Source organism: Sander lucioperca, chromosome 9 (genome assembly GCF_008315115.2).
Source record: "Sander lucioperca isolate FBNREF2018 chromosome 9, SLUC_FBN_1.2, whole genome shotgun sequence".
Classification (NCBI taxonomy): Eukaryota; Metazoa; Chordata; class Actinopteri; order Perciformes; family Percidae; genus Sander; species Sander lucioperca.
Window position 1 is genome coordinate 22,179,850 of NC_050181.1, and position 23,517 is coordinate 22,203,366.

Below are 23,517 nucleotides of genomic sequence, written 5' to 3' on the forward strand. Positions count from 1 at the left end.
ATTCAATACTTCATTGCCATGCAACTAAGTTGCTAGGAATTTGGTGCAGTGTGCTCATTACACAAAAAAACAAAGCATTCATAGCAGGACAGTCCATACCCGTTAAAAACACATATAGACACAACCTCCCCACAAATGGATACCATTTATCCCATAATCAAATAGATAAATATGTTTAAAAAAAAAAGTGAAGTGCCAGTGCTGAAGGGCACCCTACAAGTCAGTGCAGTCAACAGTTATAAAGTGTGCATTGTCTCCGTGAGGGTCCGTTGAGTAGCTGAATGGTTCTGCCGTTAAGAAAGTGGGATGTGTCACTCATAAGGGGTTAGCAGGGTGTGTAGGGTCGGTCTTTGGTGTTTTTTGCCCCCAACGGCTCCTTCCAGGCAGCGCGGCAATGGTTATGTTTAGGGTGAAGGTGAAGGTTAGCTGCCTGGATGGTGCCGTTGGAGGCAAAAAACACCATTGAGCTGTAGGGTCTTTTTTTCAGTCCCTTTCGCTGAATGCAGGTTACATACATTTCTGAAATTGGAGTGAGTTCACAGTTAGTGATTCTTGAGGCAGTGCGTACAATTTTGTCCAGCTGCTTTCTCTGCTGTGGAGTTGCCAAACTACACAATAGAAAGTCAGCACCCCATGTGTGGGGGACACATACACAGAAACTCCAAACTTTTTGAGTTTGCATAGGAAAAATAGTCTCTGATGGGCTTTTTTAGATGATGCAGAGCAGGTTGTCATCCCATTTCCGAGTGGAGGAAATTGTTGTGCCTAAAAACAGGCAGCTTTGAATCATTGTCTGCAGAAACAGTACTTATATAGTTGGTAATCAGGTCTTGCCGTATCGCTCTATCATTGGCCTTAAGCTTACAATGAGGAAGATGCAAGTGTTGTTCTTTCATTTCCCCGTCCAAATTGATCCTGCTGGAGATTGAGCCGACTATCTTTTGTTGAGAAGCTTGTTTACAGAATGTCTTAATGCAGGTTTAGTTGTAGTTTAAGTGTTTTAGTTTGAACATGCGGTCTGCTTTTATGTCTCAGCAGGAATGTAGACAGAACAGCTGAAAGAGGGAAACGTTGAGAGAAAGAAGTGAGAGCAGAGAGACAGAATTGAACAGAGTGAGAGAAGTTTATTGACAGGTAAGATACAGATGAGAGCTGAGGCCTGAACCTAGTCCGAACACACAAACAAACACACACACTTTAATTTGGGCTTGTTGGTAGAAAAGATGTTTAATTTAGGCTAATCTGAAACGTTACCACAAAAGAACAGTCTCAAAACAAAACTGCAGCTGTAAGAACCAGAGATGAGTGAAAAATAAAAACCCACTCTGAAGAAGACCTTAGTTGAAATAGTGACCCAGTTTTCTGTGCATCTCTGCTTGATAAATACACGCATGTTAAACAGAGGACTGGAAAGACGAGGTTCACTTCATTTTAAAAAGAATTAACAAAATAATCCATTTCTACAGGTTTACAACACACATATCTGTATAAAGACACAACAGATCAAACCAGACCACAGACTAAAGGCACATGTACTTTGGTCCCATCAGGCCTCCCCCAAAAATCAGAGACCAAGACCAGAATCACATGTTGAAACCTTGTCCAAACAAACAGCATTAGCATGCATCCTGTGTATGTACGTGTGCGCTCACTCACAGTTTATAGTTTATAAAAGAGTGGGATGGGATTTAAACTGGAGATTTACAGTTGGCTCTATTCTTCAGTAAAAGCTCCACCTTTGCATCCTCAATATTATTACATGTCAGCAATGTTTTAATGTCAATGCTAATATAAAAGGAAATTTCGGGGGTATTCAATTGTCCTCACAATTATCATTAGCTTAGAATTATTTCCATTTTCGAGAATGCCTAAAACATCATCTTCATTATGATGAACATGCAGCGTTTATTCAAATCATGTATAAACAGCTTCGACAGGATTGTTCAGCTATGGGAATAACAGCAAGAAAGTGTGCCAGTTAAAGAAAAACTGCCTTTTGAAATTTTGAAATCACACGACACTGCACAACAAGTAGCTCATTCTATTTCCTTTGAGGATTTCTGGGTACTGAAGTCCTCATAATTTAGTTCCATCTGGTATTTAAACTACATTTAAAGTGATTCTGTGTAGTGCAGCAAAACTGTTAAAAGCTGCAAGCTGGTTTAGTGTAGGTTGCCAACATGCCTACAAAGTCGAGGAGTGGATGCTGGTAATGTAAAACTTACATTGCAGATGAGGAGAGAACAGCATGAATCATCTCCCTTATGCCTGTACCTTGGAAACAAATGTTTATTTTGTTTTGTTTTAATTTTGAATGCACTACAGTGCATGAATGAACAGGATGTCATTTGGAGGAATGAACCAGCACACTGAGAATGATGTGTGTGTCAGAAACTGCACGGTTCAAAAGACATCTTCAAATGACTGACAACATGGCAGTGATGGAATCTGATGTGACAGAGATGTTGAGTTAATACCACAAAGAATGGTGAGTGGCTGTATGGACAATGGCTGGTAGTTTGGGCTTCAAATTGGCATTTGCTTGGGAACGCATAAGAATGGGTAGGTAGTTCAAGTAGCGACACGATGTATAGAAAAATAACAGATCATTAACTACAGGAACCCAATCTTCAACAGAAAATCCAAGGAAAAGAGACTACTGCCATATTGACACGTGATCACTGGCTAGGGCAAAACAAAAAAAACAAACAGCTATTTGCACTTGCAACGATAAAGATTTAAAGCAACACTAGAGAACTTTTCCCACTTCGGTCCCCCTACAGGTAGGAATCGGAATTGTCCATTACATTACACTGCCCAGTTCATTCGAACTACAGATCCGCTACCCGATCTGGCAAACTTGCACAATGTAATGTAATGGACAATTCCGCTTCCAACCTGTAGGGGGACTGAAGCGGGAAAAGTTGCTTTAATTAAAAACTAAAACTCTTCACTGCTTTGAAAAGTAAAAGCAGTGTTTCAGTCTTCTCTGGTAGGTTTCAAATCTGTTTTACCCATCGACATAGAATGAGAGTACAACGAACAATTAACTGTTTGCCGTGGTCATTGGACTAGTTCAAGAGAAAATGGCGTTTGTTGTTCGCAGTTATGGTGGCAACACATTGCAGTGTGGCCGTAAAGTGCGTCACACTCACTAGTTTGAGAACTTGTAGTAGAAATGTGAAGCAATTAAATCTAGCAATGCTGAATTCCTCTCTAGCAGCAAGGCAACAAACACAGGTGCACCTGAATGCACCATGATGTTCCTGTTGGCTCCCACACAATGGGTTTGAAAGTGGAGAGGTCTCTGAAGTGTAGATGGCGTGAACATGGCTCTAAAGCACTGGACCATCCTGCTATGTTGATTTCAATGGGAATGTCTGTTCTTCTCTCATTCTATTTCCATGGTTGTACCGCTGACCAGCATCACTGATGGCTGTGGTTGGGTGTGATCACAAGTGTGCACCTGTAGCTGTAGCCACACCCTTAAGCTTGATTTATGGGTCTGCGGAGGCTCCACGCAGAGCTTTCGCCGTAGCCTACGTAAGTGGACTGAAGTTTATACTTGTGCGTTGAGTAGTGAGAATAGTGAGAGAAACAAAGTGTCTCCCCTGTGCTTTCTGACCACGGTGGGAAATCTGTAGCAGGAAAAGTTAACCCTCTCCTTGATTTCATGTTGTTTATGGACAGGGAGAAACAGGAAATGAGTCGGGGGAAATGCGACGCTACCAAGCCACGGCTGAGCGACGCGCGTCGCCGCGACGTGTCGTTACATTTTTCGAGAGGTGCACGTCAGGATACGGCGTGGGGTATGGCGTAGGTTCGTGTCTCCACGTACCTACGTATGTAGCCGCGGCGTAGATTTTACGCAGAAGCATAAATCACGCTTTCGTGCACTCACTCACCCTGGAGTAATCTTTACTGCAGTAAGGTGAGAAGTTAAACCACAGGAGACAAACAAAAACACGGCTTTCTGCTGGTGTTGAGCTGCTCTTTGAGATGTCATAGTAAGGAATTTGTAAACTTTGCAAACTGCCTTTAGGCCAGGACTGATGTATGCATTGCTATATTTTAACTGAAAACTATTTCTAATGTTTTACTTCGAAGCGTTGCATTTACATTTCATTGGTACAATATTGTACGAATTCATTAAAAGGTCTGGGGATAGCACAGAAGAGGTTAACAGAAAATGTTGAAAAGAAGACAAATGATAGTGACTTCCTCGCTCGTCATAGATCTTAAGGTTTAGGAGTCAGCTTTGAGGGTTAGATGGTAGACTTTGAAAAGGAAACTTTCAGGTGATGATTCCCTCCCATGTCATAGTTGTGAAGGTCCATCAGAGTCTGGATCGCTTCCTCTACTGACGTCATCTGGATCAAGGCCATCTTACGGTCCCTGATGAGGAAAGAGCAGAGACAGAGTCGATATTATGGAAAGAAACTAGAGCCCGACCGATAAAGGATTTTTAAGGCCGATATCGATACAAATATTTGGTGATTTCAAAATCCGATATTTTGAGATATATATATATATATAAAAAGAAATCCAGAAATGTGTAACAAAACAAACAGATTTTCCTAACATTAGTTATTTGTAGATATTTATGAGTCCTCACTAAAACAATATGATAATGCAGTATAAAAATTAACTTGTTTGTTTTATTGTCACAACAGAACAGAGCAACATCAAAACATATTAAAGTTCTGATAAATAAAATGTATAAAAATACAAACAAGATATGAATCTTAAAGGGTTAAACACGTGTTGCCAACAGGGACGCTGTAGAGCGCCCTCTGGTGGACAGACTATGCAACACCAACACTCAGAACATGGTTGAAGAGTGTTTTGTCCATTTTTATTTTATTTTTAAAATATTTATTTATCGGCCATTATAAATGCCGATACCGATAGTTTGGAAAATGCCTAATATCGGCCGGCCGATATATCCGTCTGGCTCTAAGGACGTTTTCACACATACCTTATTTGGTCCGGACTTTCGGACTTTTTAGTTTGATCCGAACCAAAATTAGAGGTGTGAAACCTCCCCCCGGACCGTGGTCCGGATCAAAAGACCAAATTTTGGTCCGATAAAAAGAGGTGGTCTCGGTCCGGACCAAACTGAGCCATGGTCCGGTTGGTTTATAGTGTGAAAGCATTTTTTGGATGGTTCGGACTTTCGGACCAAATACAAGAAGCTCTGGCAGGCTCTCCTTGTGTTACAAGACCGGGGAAGCTCCAATAGCTCGGTGCTTAGTGTGTAGGCTACATGAGAGAGAATGATGATGAACGCGCTCAGAGCAGACAGCTGTCGGCTATCAGAGCAGAGAATACATCAGCAGTTTATTTGTTAAGTGGTAGTAAATGTACAGTGTCGGTTTCTGTTTGTCTCTGAATAAATTCTCCAGAAAGAAAGTTCCCGTGTCTCGCTTCTCAACAACACAACAAAACAAAAAGAGCCACGGCAGTAGGGGAGAGCAGCAGTCAGCTGAAAAAACTCACAATCAATTATAAGTATCTGAAGACGCAGCTCACGTATGTGATGACGGCAGGACGTAGTTTTGTCACGTATAGATCTTTAGTGCGCTTGCATAACTGCAGTGTGAAACCAAAACTTACCGGATCAAATGTATACAATGTAACAAAAACATGAACCTTGGTCTGGACCTTGGTTCGGACTTTCATGTGTGAAAACGCCCTTAAAGAAACCATATATCTTGTTTGTCTGAATTTACTTCAGTCAGCCTAAAGCATAACAAGCATCTTTCATGCACAAAGTACAGAATATATTATAAATGTAGGTGGTTAGATCATCTCCTTTTCATTCTTACAAGCAAAAATTGCAAGATGATCAGAGAAATATAAAAACATTCAAAGCATTTACATGTTTTCAGGCTAGATATGTGCATGTGTCATTAAGAGCTTCATATTAAAGTGCTCCTTACTGGAAGAACTTGAAGGCCTTTACAGTTCCTCCGCTGTTAGAGAACAGAAGGCGTAGATCATCCTCTCCAAGTCCATCCCTGGACATGCAAAAAGAAACTATTATCGTCTTAAAGCAAAGTAGCATGAAGCCAAACCATATGCCTGACTAACACAAAAAGAGCGTCATTTGACTAGTATGTGTAGTGGTTGTAGTACCGGACATTGGAGAGGTGAAGTGTTGCAGAGGGAGGAAAGATGTTCTGAAAGTTTTTGGATCCTGGCTTCTTAAAGCGATGGAGTGGTGAGCCAGAGAAATCTGTCCAAGAAAAACAAAACATTGACATAGTGAGAAATGATCTAATGTAACAAAAACATTTGAATGTATTGCTATTATTATAACTTTGGCACTGCTTGACTTCTACACAACCCACAGATTTGGAAAACAAATAAACCTAGAGTGAGAAAAACCTGTGCCAAGTATTTGTCAACTTCAACAAAAGAGAACACCAATTCTGCATTGTGTTCTAGGGCTGAACGATTAATTGCATTTGCGATAATATCGCGATATGTTAAAATGCGATTTCCTAATCGCAAAGGCTGCGATTTGGTCACATGACTCGCGAGAGCAAATCAGTCTGCACTCCACAGAGAAAGCATCAACTTAGCACGCTAACGCTATGCCGTACCTTGAGCTGATTTCTGTCATTCAAACAACTCTGAGTTGTAGTTTAAAACTTTTACAGCCATTTTAATAAAATGAAGGGTTTTATTCGGTCTATACATGCAGTTAATGAATACAGGCACACAGAACTGAAGGCTCGGTTAGCAACGATTAGCTCTGGTTAGCGGTTAGCTCTGGTTAGCAGTTAGCTAGCTCCGTTATAAAGATATGAGTGGAGGAGCTGCCACTGAGAGGGGTAACAAGCAGACTGATAAATGACGTTCGGGGAGCTTTCACAGCAGCGTGGCCGCGGGGTTTCAACAGTTTTATTAGTACAGTTAATCCCACGGCAAGAACACCAGCAACTAGCTAACGTAACGATAGCCTCTCTGAGCAAGTGCACACGGCAGCACGCAACTTCACGAGGGGGAGGGGCTGGAGGCAGCTCCTCTCTGTGCACTGTAAAAAAAAATACACTGTTGTGTGTGTGTGTGAGTGTGTATATATATATATATACTATATTTTTACTTATTTAACTGTCTAGTGTGTAATTGTGTGTTGTTCATACTATAAAATGATTTAATTGTTTGTCTTTCTTGAATAATACAGAAGACAAAGAGCTTAAAAAAAATAATCGAATATCGAATCGCAATCGCAATATTTGGGAAAAAAATCGCAATTAGATTATTTTCAAAAATCGTTCAGCCCTATTGTGTTCCTATAAAATTGTCAGACCCACGTTGGATTTTTTTACAATTCAAAATCAATGCGCAGGCATCAACACGTGGGCTTCGACACCATTCAACAGACGTTGCTGCAGTGCGTACATTTTATATACACTGCTACATGTAGCTACATGCTAACGTCATGGAAACCTGAAATCTTGGTTGTGATGTTAATTATTTCTCCACAATTACAGATCACATTCCTACTGGAACATTTCCGGTTGTATAGAAATAAAGGCACGGTAAAGGCCAATGCTGTGACTGAGGTTGAATATGTCAGATTTTTTGGAATATTTTACAGTAAAGGCTTTATATTACTGTATTTACTCAAAGACTTGTCATGGACCTGTGAATATCTCATCTGGCTGTTGACACTGTAAATTGCTGACTAAACAATTCAAAAATACACCACGACTACTAAATGCATAATAAGCAATTTCAAAAAGGTATAAACAAGCTCTCCTCCAGGGTGTAGAAAAGCTCTTACCTTTAGTTAGTAGCTGGTCATCCAATCCTTCTCTGGGCAAAGCCACAGTTTGATGTTTAGACAGTGTCACTCTCATTACTTTGCCAAACACCTTTTGACCATTCAAGTGGCTCATAGCTACAGGTGAGAAAAATAGAAAATATGGGCAGTGATAAGTCTAAAAGCTTGACAGCATTTCCACATTTGATGATACAGTATATCATGCTGATAGAACAATCATATCACATCCATGAAATTGTTCTATAGTAAAATATATATTAAGGAAGTGACCGATGCTACAGTGTTTTTTTAAACAAGTGAACCTTAAGATTTTAACCTGGTTCTACAGTGGCAATTGGATTGACTTTGACACATAGCAATGTGAGAAGATATATGTATTATCTTTATTTCACAATATGGTTAGGATGAGCACAAACTGTATGTAAATATTTTGTTAAAAAAGCTAGATAAGACATGATGCTGCATTCCCATTCTTATCAGTTTAAAAGGGAACTATGCAGTTTATTTTAGCTTAATTTACCTTAACTGAACAGCTTCAGAGTCATTGGAATGGTTATATGACTTTTTTTCGAGTTGAATGGTGGTCGTCTCGCTCCCCCCTAGCGCCTGTGAGCTGAAAAACCACCCTTGCAACTTTCGGCCGGCAAGCCGCCGGCCTCAGTGTCAGGAAGTATGGCGTGATATCAGGTCTCGCGATGTAACAAAATGCTTCACGGCACTGCACACATACGCCCATTCAGGAACCGGCTTACAAGGTAGCGATGGAGTTTTTCACACTATCGTCATGACTGAGCCGGCAAAAAAGAAGCAGAAAGCTAGGAAAGCATTGTCGGAGGAACAGAGAAAGAGGAAACGGCAGACTGACAGAACGAGGAGTCAGACACGAGTAAACATCGGAGCTGCCAAATATCTATTCCGAAGCTGTAGGGGGAGCTCTATAGAGAAACCTGCGAGCAAATAGCGAGCAAAAAGCAAGAAAACAGTGAAGAAATGGCCAAAACTGCATAGCGCCCCTTTAAGAGAAAATGTACATTGATTTCTTGACTTTCATTTTTTAGCATTTACCTTTCAAAATGCCATATATACGTTTGAAAAATACCCAGACCAGTGGACCTAACAAGTGTGCATATCAGGACTTAAACAATCACTTCTGCATTTGATATATAAAGTCATCATGTCTTGATTAATCTCAGTTTGCAGTTCAATAGCAGTAACTGATATTGCTACTATAAGAACTTACCCAGCTGAGCCTGGTTGCCATCGGACAACTGTATCAGAGCACTGTCCTTTTTGTTGTAGAGGATCTTCACCCTCTGTACATCACCATAGACTCCTGAAGGTAGGGAGAGAGCGAGAGAGGCAGACCAAGTGAGGGAAAGAGAGAGCAAGAGAGAGCAAGAGAGAGAAGGGTAGAGTAGAAGATTAGGAGGACAGAACAGACAGAGCAGGAGAGATGGAGCCGACGAAGATAAAGAAAGGAGAGGTGTGAAGGATGGAAGGAATAAAGTTAGCGCTAGAAAGACAAATGAAAAGAAAAGATGGAATCTTCCCATTTGACTTCAACTAGAAACTCAATCAAACACTTCTGTATAACCGCGTGGTTTAATGTTATGACTGTCGACCAGTGAGGCAGCTCAGCTGAGCTTTACCATTGACATACACCTGAAACTGTTTGGCATGTGGCTGAGTGGTGATTCAGAAATCCAGCTTGCAGCTTGGTGATTAAAAATGTAGAACCATAAATGGACAACGTGGGCGAAACATATACCTTATACAAAACCTTTTCAAAGAAATTGACTGACCTATAACAGAATATGTTTTATAGATAAATGTGTAAAGTAAATGCAGAAAGAACAACTTTAAAAAATTAAGCTCTCTTTAGACCTTTTATGCAGAGTATTTAAGACTTTGATATCTTGGAGCAGCTAAAACAGGTCCAATGAGTTCTGGACTACATTTTAAATATTGATGGGCTGGTAGACACAATGTGTCCATTATGCAGTGCCTAGTTTAGAAGACTGAGTGACGTGTAATCCCAATTGCAAAGTTGTAGAATGAACTGAAAAGCTGAACTGTGACTGCACTTGATTAATACAAAATCTGAAGAAAAAGACAAGAAGAGATGCTGAGGGTTTAAGAGCTAGAGTGAGTCCTAGTGAGGACACTGGACTGTCATGATGATTAAAAACTACAATAATCCATGCGTCCCTGGCAGATTGGAGGCTCCTGTGTTCTACACAAAACCACTGTAAACCATTTTAGAATAGCAAATGTTGAATAAATTAATCCAAAACCTGTACTCGACAGTCCATTCACAGAGTAGAGTGTTATTGGAGAGTGGTATTTTCTTCTTGCGTCTTTGGCCAAGTAGAGTTTTAGTTGTCCTTTTGTCAAGTAACTTATGTAATTAACATGAGAAATCTGCTACAATTCAACGTTTTCTAATTTGCTCTTTGTTAATACAAAATAAGAGCTCGATGAGAAATAAAAAGGTGCGCAATCACGAAAGGCTGTATCATGTGGACGCGCCGACAATGTTGTTGTCATTACTTAGAATTCCTCATGGGGGCGACAGAAACTACGCACTATAGCTTTAAGGCTCCAATTAAGTCTTTTGCTGTGCTTATTATTGTTAATGCAAACTGCCGCGGTTTCACATAAAAATGTTTTCAGCATTATTATATTTGCAGCTTTTATTGTGAAGCAGCTGCAGGAGATGCTAGCTTGGCAGTCACTAACCTCAGTATTATTTCAGTCTCAATGTAGATTTGGAGTTTTTACACCACATTTTAGTTGGAACAGAGCTTCCACAACACAGGAATGATTTGAGTGTCTTTGTTCTCATCAGTTAAGAGACAAGCCGACCAAACAGACAATCTCCCAGACTCACTTTTCTTTCAATATAGAGACAGAAGAAGATTTTAACTCTGTAGTGTACAATATGATAGAGGGAGGCTTGTAGATACAGAAAGATATAGAGGAATTGTGTGTCCACGACATCACTGAAGAAAGTGAACAAAATTGGATTAACAGAGAGAGATATACAGATAGAATAGTAGAGGTTGAACATACCGAAGAGGGTAAAGAGACTTTGAGGCGTGACCATCTTTAGAGAGAGAGACCGCAGAGCAGAGGACAGGAAGAGGAGGAGCAGAGGAGGAGGAAGAGGAGAGACGAAGGTAGAGATCAGACCGCCCAGCGTTGGACGAGGGGGGAGGTGGTGGTTTCCATGATGATGAGGGGTGGAGCAAAGATGGAGGGAGGGAATGGGGGATTGGGGGTTGGAGACGGGGTCAAAACAGCAAACCCAAATTGGGGTTAGACCGGATTAAGTAAAGTGAAGAGGGAAGAGAGGAAAAGGAGGTGAAACAAAATTAGGGTAAACGTACATGAGAGGGGAGGGTTTTAAGGGAAGTGTAAAACATTTAAGGATGTATGGCCAAATAAATGTGTGAAGGGAGGAGCAGAGGAGGGAAGAAAGGAGGCGGGGAAGGGAGAAAGGAGAGGACAAAAACCAAAGCAGAGGTCAGTAAACAGAGCATCAGTGGAACATCAACGGAGTCTGAATGATTGCTGGTTCGATTCCAAACACACACACACACACACACACACACACACACAGACAAACACACTTCCTCCAGTTCTGTTATCGCACACACATTCCCTGCTGAATTAATTTATCACTGAGGAAAACGGCTGGGAGCGAGGTAGAAAATAATACATTTAAGAATGGAAAAATGAATAAAGTGAATGAAAGAGTGAGTTGCAGGAGATATCAAACCAAAGAGAGCAGCATCATGAATCAGATGGCCAACCCGATCACATGAGGTTACTGGAGGTAACAGGGGACAAAAGGACTACGGTCTATGATAGTGGTAGATTAGGCTGACAGAGACGTGTAGAGCTTTATAATAAGAACATGGAAATCTCACTTTTTACAATATGGGACCTTTAATTTCCACTCAGAAAGGTTTGCCAAATGGGGGTCTGAAACGCAGGCAGGTATTTAACCAACCTGAAGTTTGAAGCATGTCGATGATCACTGCCACACCACTTATCAACTAAACTAACCAAACTATTTTCTCTTGTCCAGTTCAATTGCAGCGGTGCTGGAAATGAAGGAAATTATATCACAGAACAAAAAAAAAAACCTTCGTTCTTAAATCGTCACATTCCCAATTCTATTTCTGCATTTTAACCCATCCTAGTATTAGGGTTATTAGTATTAGATACATCGTACAGCATATGGGGAGCAATTTGGGGTTCAGTGTCTCCAACCTTGTGGTTATGGGGCGGCCACATTTAACCTCCGAGCCACAAGCCACCCAATCAAGAATACTACTCAAGCAACTGGACTTAAATAGTCAGAAATGTTAGTCTTTTTGTTTCTATGCTATGCTATCTGGAAAGAGGGTAAGTGTACTGCATGAAACTGACTAAAATCTGACCTTAGATGTTAGTCTGTCCATTTGATGACAAAGTTGATAAAAGGATGAACAAGTGACTGAAAAACTAGCCCCTGGATTCAACATTCACAACATTCATAACGTGAACAACGGCCACACCACACTCAACCACTACCTAGCAACCGGATTGTATTTAGCACACTCAAGTGTATGCAGCAGCTGCTGCTCTCAAGTTCATCGGTCACCGGAGAGAACAGTATGCTGCTACTATACAGCCAAGATACAGCTGTTGAACCCAGACTTTACCAGAATGGGTGATAAGTGTGAAAAAACCAACACTCCACTATGGAGTCCATCTCAGCAAGGAGAGGGACAAAGACGGACAGAGAGAGAAGAAATCTGACAGAGAGATGTAACACACAGAGACAGATCACAGATACTGTAGGTATAGAGATTCAGATGAAAGAGTAGGTGCATATTTATAATTGCAGAAGAAACTGAAAATTGACAGAAGAAACCTACATTTAAGATAAAAGAATGCAAGTATGTAGGTGTTCACTTTAGAGAAAACCACACAGCTAAAAAAACACAACAGAACTTTTAAGATCTGATATAGTTATAATGTGCGCATTAAAGTTTAGGACCTGTGTCCATGGAGCACACACAAGTGTACGCACGGTTAAAATAAAAAGAGTTTTCAGTATGAAGTGAAAAGTAATACCTATATCACCAATATTTAAGATATTTGAATGCTGAATTGTATATCTAATGGTGTATTGACAAGACAAGTATTGTATATGTTGACACTTTATGGCTGCAATGATTAATCAATTGATTAGTTGTCAACTATTTTCATAATCAATTAAATCGGTTTGAGTAATTTTTTCAAGTCCAAATTCTTTGATTCCAGCTTCTTAAATGTTAGTATTTCTTGACTCCTCTGACTTTAAACTGAATATCTTTGAGTTGTGGACAAAATCATACTACACGGACTAAATCCTGCTGTAAAGTGAGCTAAGCTCACCTACAACCACACACCCACACAGGAATTCAAACTACTATCAACTCCAGAAAATCATCCAGTAGTGTCTGTTAATTAGTTGGAATGAGTGATTTAAAGCAGAGATTGCAAATAGTCATTCACAGTTACGCTTATGGCTAGTGTACCTCTTCATTTAGGTTGGATGCCAACAGCACTCCTGACACTCCGGACCCAGACAGAGCAACACGACCAGCAGCTGCTGCTGCTGCTGCTGCAGCGCTCAGAGGACTGATGGCTCCTGTTAGGAAAGCACAAGACAATAAACAGGTCAGAGTCAAACTTTGAATACAGCAGCAGAAATGTAGATTAAAACCATAACAATAAAAAGACTACAACTTGAACTGCACCAATAAAAAAGGTGACTACTCCCTTCCTCGGTAGATTTAATAGATTTAGATTTAAAATGATAGAAATATTGTCAATAGAAATGCAATACATACGACTCTGTTTAACAATTACCCCAAAGTGCTATAGCAAAGCATGCATTCATAGAAATCTTAATGAAAAGAAGAAAATATATCCAAATCAGGGATGGTGATGTGCTCGATACCATGGGAGTATGTAAAATGTCATTTACATATAAGCTTTTCATCATTGTTTTGAAATAAAACCTAAGCAACCTCATCTTGATCAAAACATGCATTACTATTTACGTGTACGTTGAAAAGGTTGCATTTGCTGCAGCTCATAATTTCCGAAAGGTCAACAAAGCTGGTTAAGTAATGGCCATTATCTACACTGTCAAGTAGAAGCCATTATTTAGACAAATAGTTTGAGCATGGTGTAAACTGGGTTAAACGACTCAAATCCTTGATAACTCATTCCTATTCACCCCAACTATGTACTCAGTGTAATTAAGGATCTCTCACTTAAATGTAATTAAAACCTAAATTACATACAAAGAGAACTTGAAAATAAGGAAACGCCCGGTGGGATTTCAGAACTTAAAAACAAAACAACAACAAAAAAAAAAACGTTAATACTACTAAAAACACAGATTAGTACCACATATTGTTTCTTCCAGTGGACATGTAGGTAGTGAACATGTAAGTATATACTGTAATTCTGACCAGGTTACAGCTTGTAAAGGGGCAGGAGTTAGTGTGATATGAGGGGAGTGGCCAAACTCTCACCAAGCCATGCATTCGCAATTAAACCAACTAAGCAATCAATATTATTTCAACTTAAAGGCTCATATCAGCCCATTTACATGGCAAATTCCACCAACACAAATTAAAAAATAGAGACCTTTAAACTCATTTTTTTTTAAAAACACCTTGCATTCATATTATACTGCTCTGTCTGTTCCAACAGACGTTAACTTTTGCAGTCACCAGATTTTTCATTATATTCAAGGCTAGTAAATTTGATTATGTGCATGATCTGCTACTTTACATGTGTAAAGGATTTCACCATACAACGTCTCATGAAACATCAATTTGTATGATGACTTCAATAAACTTAAACTAACGGTAACTTTTAGTGCCAATACACACAGAAAGTAAACTGATTCTCCCCCACAAAGGCATTTTTCCACTTCATTTTGGAGACTCTAAGCAAAGAAAAAATACTTTGACTCTGATCAAAATATCTCATTACAATTAATTTAGGCTAATGACTTCCAGGAGACAAGCAGGGAAATATGTAATATAGAAAACTGCATTGTACCCAGTCACTTACAAAAATGATAAAATTCCAGCTAATCATCCATCCTAAAGCCAGTATTTTTGCCTCATCTGTTAATTTAGCCGCAATATAAACAAACCTCTAAAGCCATTGAGAGAAAATCCGCCCTGGCACATTCAGACAGCCATAACATGATATGACAAGAGACAGGACAGCAGCATGACAGAAAACAGCAAAGACAAACTGAATTAAGGAAAAAGAAAAAAAAAATCGGTACCTCCACCCTGCGCGAGGGAGAGAGAAGATGAGTAACCTCCTCCACTAGAGTAGGAAGCTAGTGCTCCAGATGGGGTACCTACAAGACAATGACAACTAGATTTATACCACAAAACACCTCTCTAACCTCACACCAGAGAGTACAATTAATAATAATGTATACTTTATTAATCCCACAAGGGAAAATTACAATGTTATTCACTCTGTTGTTATTACACACAGGCCTGAACTACACACACATGCTCAGTATCTATACATGCACTAATGGAGAAATGAGGGGGCTGCCCATGGAAAGGGGCCCCGAGGGGGGTTCAGTGCCTTTCTCCAGAGCACCTTGGCAGTGCCCAGGAGGTGAACTGGCACCTGTCCAGCTACCAGTCCACCACCATACTTTGGTCCGTATGGGGACTTGAACCGCAACCCTCCGGTTCCCAACCCAACTCCCTACTGACTTAGATACTGCCACCCCCCACATCATCATCACAAGAAATCCATCCATCTTAAGTCAGTAAAATATTAAAACCGTAACAATGGTATGCTATAATAAGTAAATTATTATCAATAAGTCAAATATTTATCTAAAATTACACATGGAATTCAGTTTAACTAATTATCAGGCATATAGCATACTAATATGTCAAAATACAAATTCAAAACAAAATGGGACTTTAAGTGAAATATGCTTGCTTTTTTTTTTTTTTTTTTTTTTTTAAAATCACAAATACTGCATTTTGAGGTGTCATTATTTCCAATATATGTAGCCAAACCTTTAACTGTTTTTATGACACTGTGGAGTGTGTGCATTCTGTGAGAGGGTGTGGTAGTGCATGGACACATTTCATTTGCCACATGCCTGTGGTAGGGCTTTGCTAAACGTATGGAGACTATATTACCACTAGAACTGCCATAGCCATAGGTTGGTGTAAATGAGCGCGATCAGATGGCAGGTTGTGTGTCAATTGTTGAACTGAAAGACGCTCTGTACACAGGAGAGATGGAGAGACAAAATGCTGAGGGGACTTATTGTCGTTCTTTCGTTTAACAAAATGTGATAATGTAATCCTTTTCACTGTGATTTCAATTACCATTTAGTTTACTTGCCAAAATAAAAATGCTGAAATTGTTTACAATGTTTCAGCATTTGTTTCCAGCCTTTTAGTTTTTACGCTGCAGGTTATATGCTGCTTACAACTTAGAACAGCATCAGATAGAACCAAATAAATGTGTTTTTATTTGCAGGAGTTGCTCACCAGTTAACCACCAATTTTGTATTGACTCAACTGACCGGATTATTACTGCATCGGGTGGCAGTGTGAAAATATCGTTTCTTAGATAGTACATTGTACACTGCTAAGAGTACACCAGTTGTTGTGTGGGTTCAAGCTGTCCACATAATATCCATTCCAGTGTTTCCCCTATATTTATTCTGCATCAGCGCACCGCCGTGAACTGTAGCGACACACCGCCGCGAGTCCATCAACGAGGCAAGTGTCTGTGGTTAGTTCACATCTGGGGACGGATGTGATTGGTTTACAGAAATACAAACGAGCCAGAGCGTTTTTTTCCCCTATCCCAGAATAGATAGGTGATGTACATTTGCTGGAAGTGCAGTCATGTAGCATTACATGTGGATTAAGCACTGCGCTGGACCTAGGTGCCAGAACTGTAAGAAGTTCTCTTCTGAGATGTTTAGAGACTAAATAGATCCGTTGGCTTTTCCTGACAATATTCTCTATGAGCGATATACATTTTCAGCTGAGGGAATACTTTATACATGCAAACTTGATTAGTAATCCCACCAAACAAAGCTGTGCAATTACAACACCACAAACTGTATGCATCCATGGCAATTTTTACTACTAAATTGTAGGCATCTCCTGGAGTGCCAAGTCTGTTCCAGTTATGTAAAAAACGAAAACTGAAATGATTTGCGTACATGTCTATTTCATTTATGGTTGGTTTCTTTGGCCTGGCAGTGTTGTTTCAGTTTGGTTTTTCTTGAAGATTTGTTTTACTCAGTTTCAGGTAACAAAATTATTTTTCACTGCTTTTTTAATGTTTATTTATGTTATTATTATTTATGTTTTGGTTTGTGTTTACTAATCCTGATCTGGATTGGTTGTGGCTTCCTTCGTTGGGATTGATGTGCTAGATGTGGATGATTAACTCCCACATATAACTAATTACTCAACTTAATACAGAAAATATGTATTGTTTGTAATTGCCTGTGCAACGGAGAAGGGTGCAGCCCTAAACGTCCGTTGTGGGGCAATAAAAAGTCAAATTGGAGTGCTCACTTAGTACCTTTATCTATATTTATTTGTAATACTGGAATGCTCCTGTCCTGAATAAGCTATCATGACACTGTGGCAATGGGTTTTTAAACCCCATGCTGTGAGGGCATCCTTAATTGCAAAAAAAAAAAAAGGAAACTAGTATACTGTACATGTTTTTTTTCCTCTATGACGCACCACCACTGATGCACACTCACCATCTTTGGCAGCACTACCAGCAAAGGAATGACCTACAGGGGGGTGGGGGTCTTTAATTCAGTGCATAGATGGGTCATCTGTGTGACAGTATTATGGATACCCGGGAGGGAGGTATGAATGGATGTGGTGTAGATAGAGGTGTATATACCCAATAAAGAATGATCCTTGTTGGCTGTCTCTCCGTCTCCAGTAGGAAGGTCAGGTCTGGTGTAATCTCGACTCTTATCATTGTTGTATTTGACGTTGAGGTTGACGAGTTTACTGAAGTCTATCCGCAGAGTACAGCATGAATTATAGATGTTCTGTCCATCCAAAGACTGGAGTAAAAGTAGGGAAAGGGGGAGAAAGAATCATACTGGTGTTTAAATAATCTGATAACTGATATAGTAGTACTTTTGTTTTTACATAAACAACCTTTGGACCCCCTAGATTAGTTTTTTATTTCAAGAATTGTGACCAAGATACTTACTAAGCGGGACATTAAACAGTTATGAATCAGCCAGGCTGATATATCGGTCTAGCTCTAATGCCAAGAAGGTTAAAAGGGATAAAAAGGTAAGCTAATTCACTGAGAATAAAACAGGAATGTAAATAGTTTCTTGTAATGCAGACAGGCTATTGTACTACAAATATTGTACATTAACATTTGCACAGTAAGAAATAAGATTAAAATCTAAATTAGTTGTTTAGACTTTCAACAAGGGATTTTAGCATAAAAAGCTTGAGCTATGTCAAACATCAAACCATCCACCTTGCCTCTTTATGAACTCATTGTAATGCAACAACACAAAAGAATATGAATATAAAGAGTAAAGAAAAACATTGTTTTGCCTTCTTTTATCTAGGAAAAACTACAGTAAATGCTATGGTTGCTGTCACAATTTCAACAGCTAAGACTTACCAGGCAGATATCCCTTAGTCTAAGCCAATGACGCACTGCCAAAGCCTCATGGAAGCTGTAATTGGCGAACGCTAACAAAAGAACCAAAGACCTGTCCGACTGTTGTTGCTTTATTTTCTGCTGGTTGTTGAATTTCCATGTGTGTGATCCTACCAGTTTAGCTTGCTGTGCATTGACGGGATCGCTGAATTGCAGAAGAGCCTGAAACTGGTTGTTCTTGGTGAAGGTTATAATCTTCATTACCGTCCCAAACTTACTGAAGATCTGGAAGAATCAAGTCATTTATAGAGAATAAGACAGAAACATGACCAAGCTTGATTTAAATTACAGTTCACTAAACTTAATTGTAACATTTTTGTTTAAAGCTATGCAGACAAACAGTCATTATGACAATTAGAAGTCAACCAATATGCGCTTTTGAAAGGCCTCATGCTAAATAACATTTCTTATTTACTTTACTCTCTAGAGAGGCTTTTTTTTTGCTTTACAGATGCTGTTTTTTTATACTAAGAAGGTCCAAACATCAGAGAAAATAAAAATCTTGAGTATGGGGCTGTGTGTACTAATCTGAATGGAGGATATAAACAAAATGTTCAGTTTTACCTGTTGTAGAACATCCAGTGTCACAGGATAAAACATGTTGTCGATGATAATTCGCAGGACAGGGCTGGGGGGTGGAGCTAGGTCCAAAACTCCAGGGTCAGAGGATGGAGAACTTCCATCCTGAACTGCTGACACGGCCTGCAACACTGCCTGGGCCCTCTGGGTGGAAAGAAAAAAACATAGTACGGGGAAAGGCAGCAAGTTCTACACCAGTCTAACCCTGGTTTGTTTGAAGGATAGTGTTTAGTGTACAAATATATCTATGCGTATACCTGGTTCAGAGCAGAGTCTGTTTTCAGTTCCTTATGGTTAGAGTACTGGATGAAGACAGGAGTGTTTCTGACCTAAATATAGAATAAGATCCATAAAATACACAATTCAGTCAGTAGCACTCACAACAAGAGATTACAACAGAGATTATTCATAATGTGGTTTCAGGATTGGACACTGATGTATTTCAGACCTGAGGTGTGACTGCTGTGTAGTAGTTCACCATAGTAATGGCAGCTTCTTCTGTACCCAACTCCAGAAACGCCTGGAAAAACACAGTATTATTGAGCTTTAGCAGAATAACAAATCACCTCCATGACCTTCTCCTGTTTAGTCAAGTAGAATATTATTCAGTCAAACTAAATGTCATTACAAGACCGTTCTTTTTTCATCTTCACCAAGTATTTGCCGATATGGAATTTTGGTATAGTTTACCTGGTTTTTCCCCTTCAGCATTAGTATATTGGTGACTTTTCCGAAGGGCAGCCCCAAAGCGATGACTTCAGTCTCGGACACTTCGTTGGGAAGTTTCCTGATGTGGAGAACTCTGGAGGGAGGGGATTCCTCCAAACGCTGTTTCTTACTGTCACTGCCGTTCGCTGAACATTAACACAAACAATAAAGATAAATGATCACGATGACACAACTTCAGATTAAAGAAGAAGTCAGAGTAAAGCACAGTGTAAATACTAAAAATGAATGACTAAGCTCCATTAAGCTGCTTCAGTTTTAGGGTAAGATTCCTGGCTCACTGGGACACTTGAATAGAATAGAGCCATCACTAATGTAAGTAACTGCTGGGAAAATGGCCTTTTGGGTTGTTATTCCATTCGGTCAGGCTTTTCCCTTTATTATGCAGTGACAGTGGATAGCCATGAAAGGGGGAGAGAGATGGGAGATGACACGCAGCAAAGGGCGACAGGTCGGATTTGACCCGCACCGCTGCAGGACTCAGCCAACATGGGGCGAACGCTCTTACTCGGTGAGCTAGAGGCCGCCAATGTGCAACTATTTTAATACTCAACTTATATTAGTTGGTTTATTTTTGTCATATTTCCAGCAAAAATGCCAAATATTCCCTTGTTCCAGCTTCTCAATTGTCTGGTTGTTGTATTTTTAGTTGTGTAGTTTGTCTGTGGGTATTTAAGTGTGTGATTCAGACAAAACCTGAAAAGTGATGATGTCACTACGGGCTTTAGAAAATCTCTCACTTTGTAGACAAATGATTAATCAAGAAAATAACAATTACTTGCAATTTGTCAACTTATTGATAGAGGAAGCAAAATGAATTTACTGATTCATTTAGTCAGTTTCTACAGAAAAGCATTGCTCTTCTGTGTTTTTCACCATGCCAGTCTGACCATTTCTGACCATTTTGGTGCTCTGAGCTGCCCTCAGCCAGCCTTGCACTGGCTGGCGTCCCTAGAGGCTTTGCTCTTTTGAAATGCCAAAATTACTTTGTTCAACTTGTGATTTAGTACGTTCACATTCCTACTTCTGAGTCTAATACGGCTTTTAATCATATTCAGGATGTGATTTTTACATGTAACATACAGTAACCTGGTTATTCAGTTCTGTTTATACATGATATTTTTCAGGTTTCTGATCATCTGTGCAGGCATGCTATTCACTCATCCAAATCCCAGACAGCCTCCGTCATTTCTGGACCCACTGAGGTTCAGATACCACCCATCAAACACTTTCTGACCACTTCCCCATGTACTAAAAACATTGTGGATTCCATCTTTAACTGATGGTGGGTTGTGTTTACCAATCTAATCCAAGTTTAGATTGAATTTACCGGTCAAAGAGCTGGGGCTGCTACTGTACATGTTGAGCTCATCTGAGCCTCTCTGGAAAAACAAGAAAAAAAGATGAAAAAATTAAACTTACATCCCAACTTCTGACAAATTCCAAAAATATTACAATTACAGGCAGAGTGACAAAGTACTACCAAACATACATCAAACACTATACTGTGTAATCTCTGTCTGCCTTACTGAACTGCAATGCAAACCGTAACATTTAGCAGCAAACAGACAATATTACAAGTTACTTTGATGGCTTTACTTTCAGCTTAATGAAATATTAAGTCATTTATTACCATCCCACAAAGTTTAACATAAATATTGTTAGTATGTTATCTTGTAACATCACAACAAACACTAATAAGGTATTAAATCTATTTACCCACCCTATACTAAAATGTAACTAGTTTACATCCAGTCCATTTGTGAACAACACCATGTAGACCTAATAAATGCAAATGTGTTTAGGTAAAGATAGTAAAAAGTAAGTCTGCTTGCCTTCACACCAACCGCAACATCACTGTTAATGAAGAGAATGCAGGGACATGAAAAAAAGAAATGCAAATGATGTTATCTCAAATTCTCAAGAAAAAAAAAAAATTCAATTCAAAGGGAGAATGCTGCTGTTGAAAGTTTATCCTGAATGAAAATGTTGTTGTATATCACTTTAAGTGTGTAACAGTTTAACACATTTAGAAGACAAATCATGCAATATAGAGGTTTAAAAGTTGTTTAGACTCCTGGTTCTTCAACACACTGGTGTTGGCTAATTTAACACATATTTGCATAATCTTTATGGGTTGCCCACACCTAATAAACTGTGACACATGCTAAACAACATTTTAAATACCATTATGGAAGCTAACCTGCTTTAGACACACCCAATACAATCTGGGAGACCTAAATAATATCACATATTCTTATCTTATTCTAGATATTTGAAACTTCGAGACGCAAATAAGTATTAAGCTATTCAGTCGCTTATCAATTTGACGTTATATGACAAATAAATGCGTTTTAAGCTGTTTTTTGTTACATTATTGTGTTGTTTTGTGTGTCCTTTCTGCAAATATGGTAGATGTATTACCGTTTAAGTCAACTTTTTTCATAATGAAATAACGTTGTATAACGTTACAATAAGCCGGGCAGAGGCGTGTAGCATAGGCTGCGAACAAAGGACCCAAACTGACAGGTGCACGTACCATGTCGGACATCACACAGGGTTAACAGCTTAGTACCGTTACAGTAATGCTAACCGACAATAATTGTCACCATTTATCATACGAAGATTTAACCCACACATTCCCCTCTAGCTAACGTTGCGTTAATCTAAAGTTGGCTAACGTTAACATTTATGTTTCGCACGAGAAGGTGATATGCTCAACTGGATTAACGTTATTAACGTTACCTCTTGCCAACTAGCTTGCTAACGTTAACGTTAACTATCATATTGCCGAAGTTAGAAGGCCCAGATAATACGTAAAGCATGCTCTTGGGTCATGCACGTTTCCCTAAAAGCCAGACAGCATTGGACTAACGTTACCACAATTCTTGGTTGGTACCTGCTGTTGCTGTCTAACGTTAGCTAGCTAACGTCGATCTTCGTAATGTAGCTACAGTATCAAGGTTCGCAGCATAGCTTACAGCTAGCATATCTTAATTTTTTAGGCACGGCGAACGATTCATTCTGTCTGTATCACATGCACCGCTGTGGAAAGGGTATCTAGAAGCATCAGTTGTGATATAAACAAATTTACCCGTCCATTGCAGCTCTTTGTCCTCTTCTGTCTGTTGATATTTCAGCACAATTCGATGCCTGCAAAATGGGCGTTCTTTTTCTTCTTCTTGTCTTGTAATGGCTATTGGCAACAACAGTAACTTTAGGCGCATTGCCGCCACCTTCTGCTTAGGAGGGTGGCTGACTCATCAACAAAGACCATGGATGTATTATATTAACGATAAAGACATGGTCTGATCAACTGGAGTGCATTTCCAGGATACTTGTCTGACATCCACACCTTCCTCTCTCTGTGTGTTGCCGTTCTTAAAATCCCTTTGCTTCAGGAAACAACAAACATCGAGCTAGAAAGGTACACGCTGAAAATTGCAAGAAAATTTAGATCGTGCAACAAGGCAGGCAGGCCTGCTTGGTTCTTTCGGGGAATGATTGTAAAGATTTACAAAGAATATTTTTACGGCATTTACTATCTAACTGGGACATTTTGGAACCGATTTGTGGGGGTAGCTATGAACGAACCAAGTAGGCTACACCAAGCATAGTACACTGATAAGAGCAAA

The 23,517-nt window shown here is 39.5% G+C and overlaps 1 protein-coding gene across 2 annotated transcripts; it reads right to left on the minus strand.

Annotated features, from left to right (window-relative positions):
* Positions 1-3,970: 3,970 nt before the first annotated feature.
* LOC116057756 (polypyrimidine tract-binding protein 2-like) lies at positions 3,971-23,142 on the minus strand. 2 transcript variants are annotated; one of them, XM_031310364.2, is made up of 17 exons: positions 22,977-23,142; positions 21,718-21,739; positions 21,213-21,264; positions 19,847-20,010; positions 19,605-19,676; positions 19,414-19,485; positions 19,142-19,300; positions 18,692-18,802; positions 17,786-17,954; positions 15,147-15,224; positions 13,369-13,481; positions 10,868-10,901; positions 9,036-9,128; positions 7,796-7,912; positions 6,139-6,238; positions 5,943-6,020; positions 3,971-4,395 (listed from the first exon to the last, which is right to left on the minus strand). In XM_031310364.2, the coding sequence occupies exons 1-17, from the start codon at positions 22,982-22,984 to the stop codon at positions 4,266-4,268; spliced, it is 1,572 nt and encodes a 523-aa protein (XP_031166224.1). In that variant the 5' UTR covers positions 22,985-23,142; the 3' UTR covers positions 3,971-4,265. The 2 variants fall into 2 exon arrangements, with proteins under 2 accessions (XP_031166224.1, XP_031166225.1); XM_031310365.2 differs by lacking the exon at positions 15,147-15,224.
* Between the last annotated feature and the right edge of the window lie 375 nt (positions 23,143-23,517).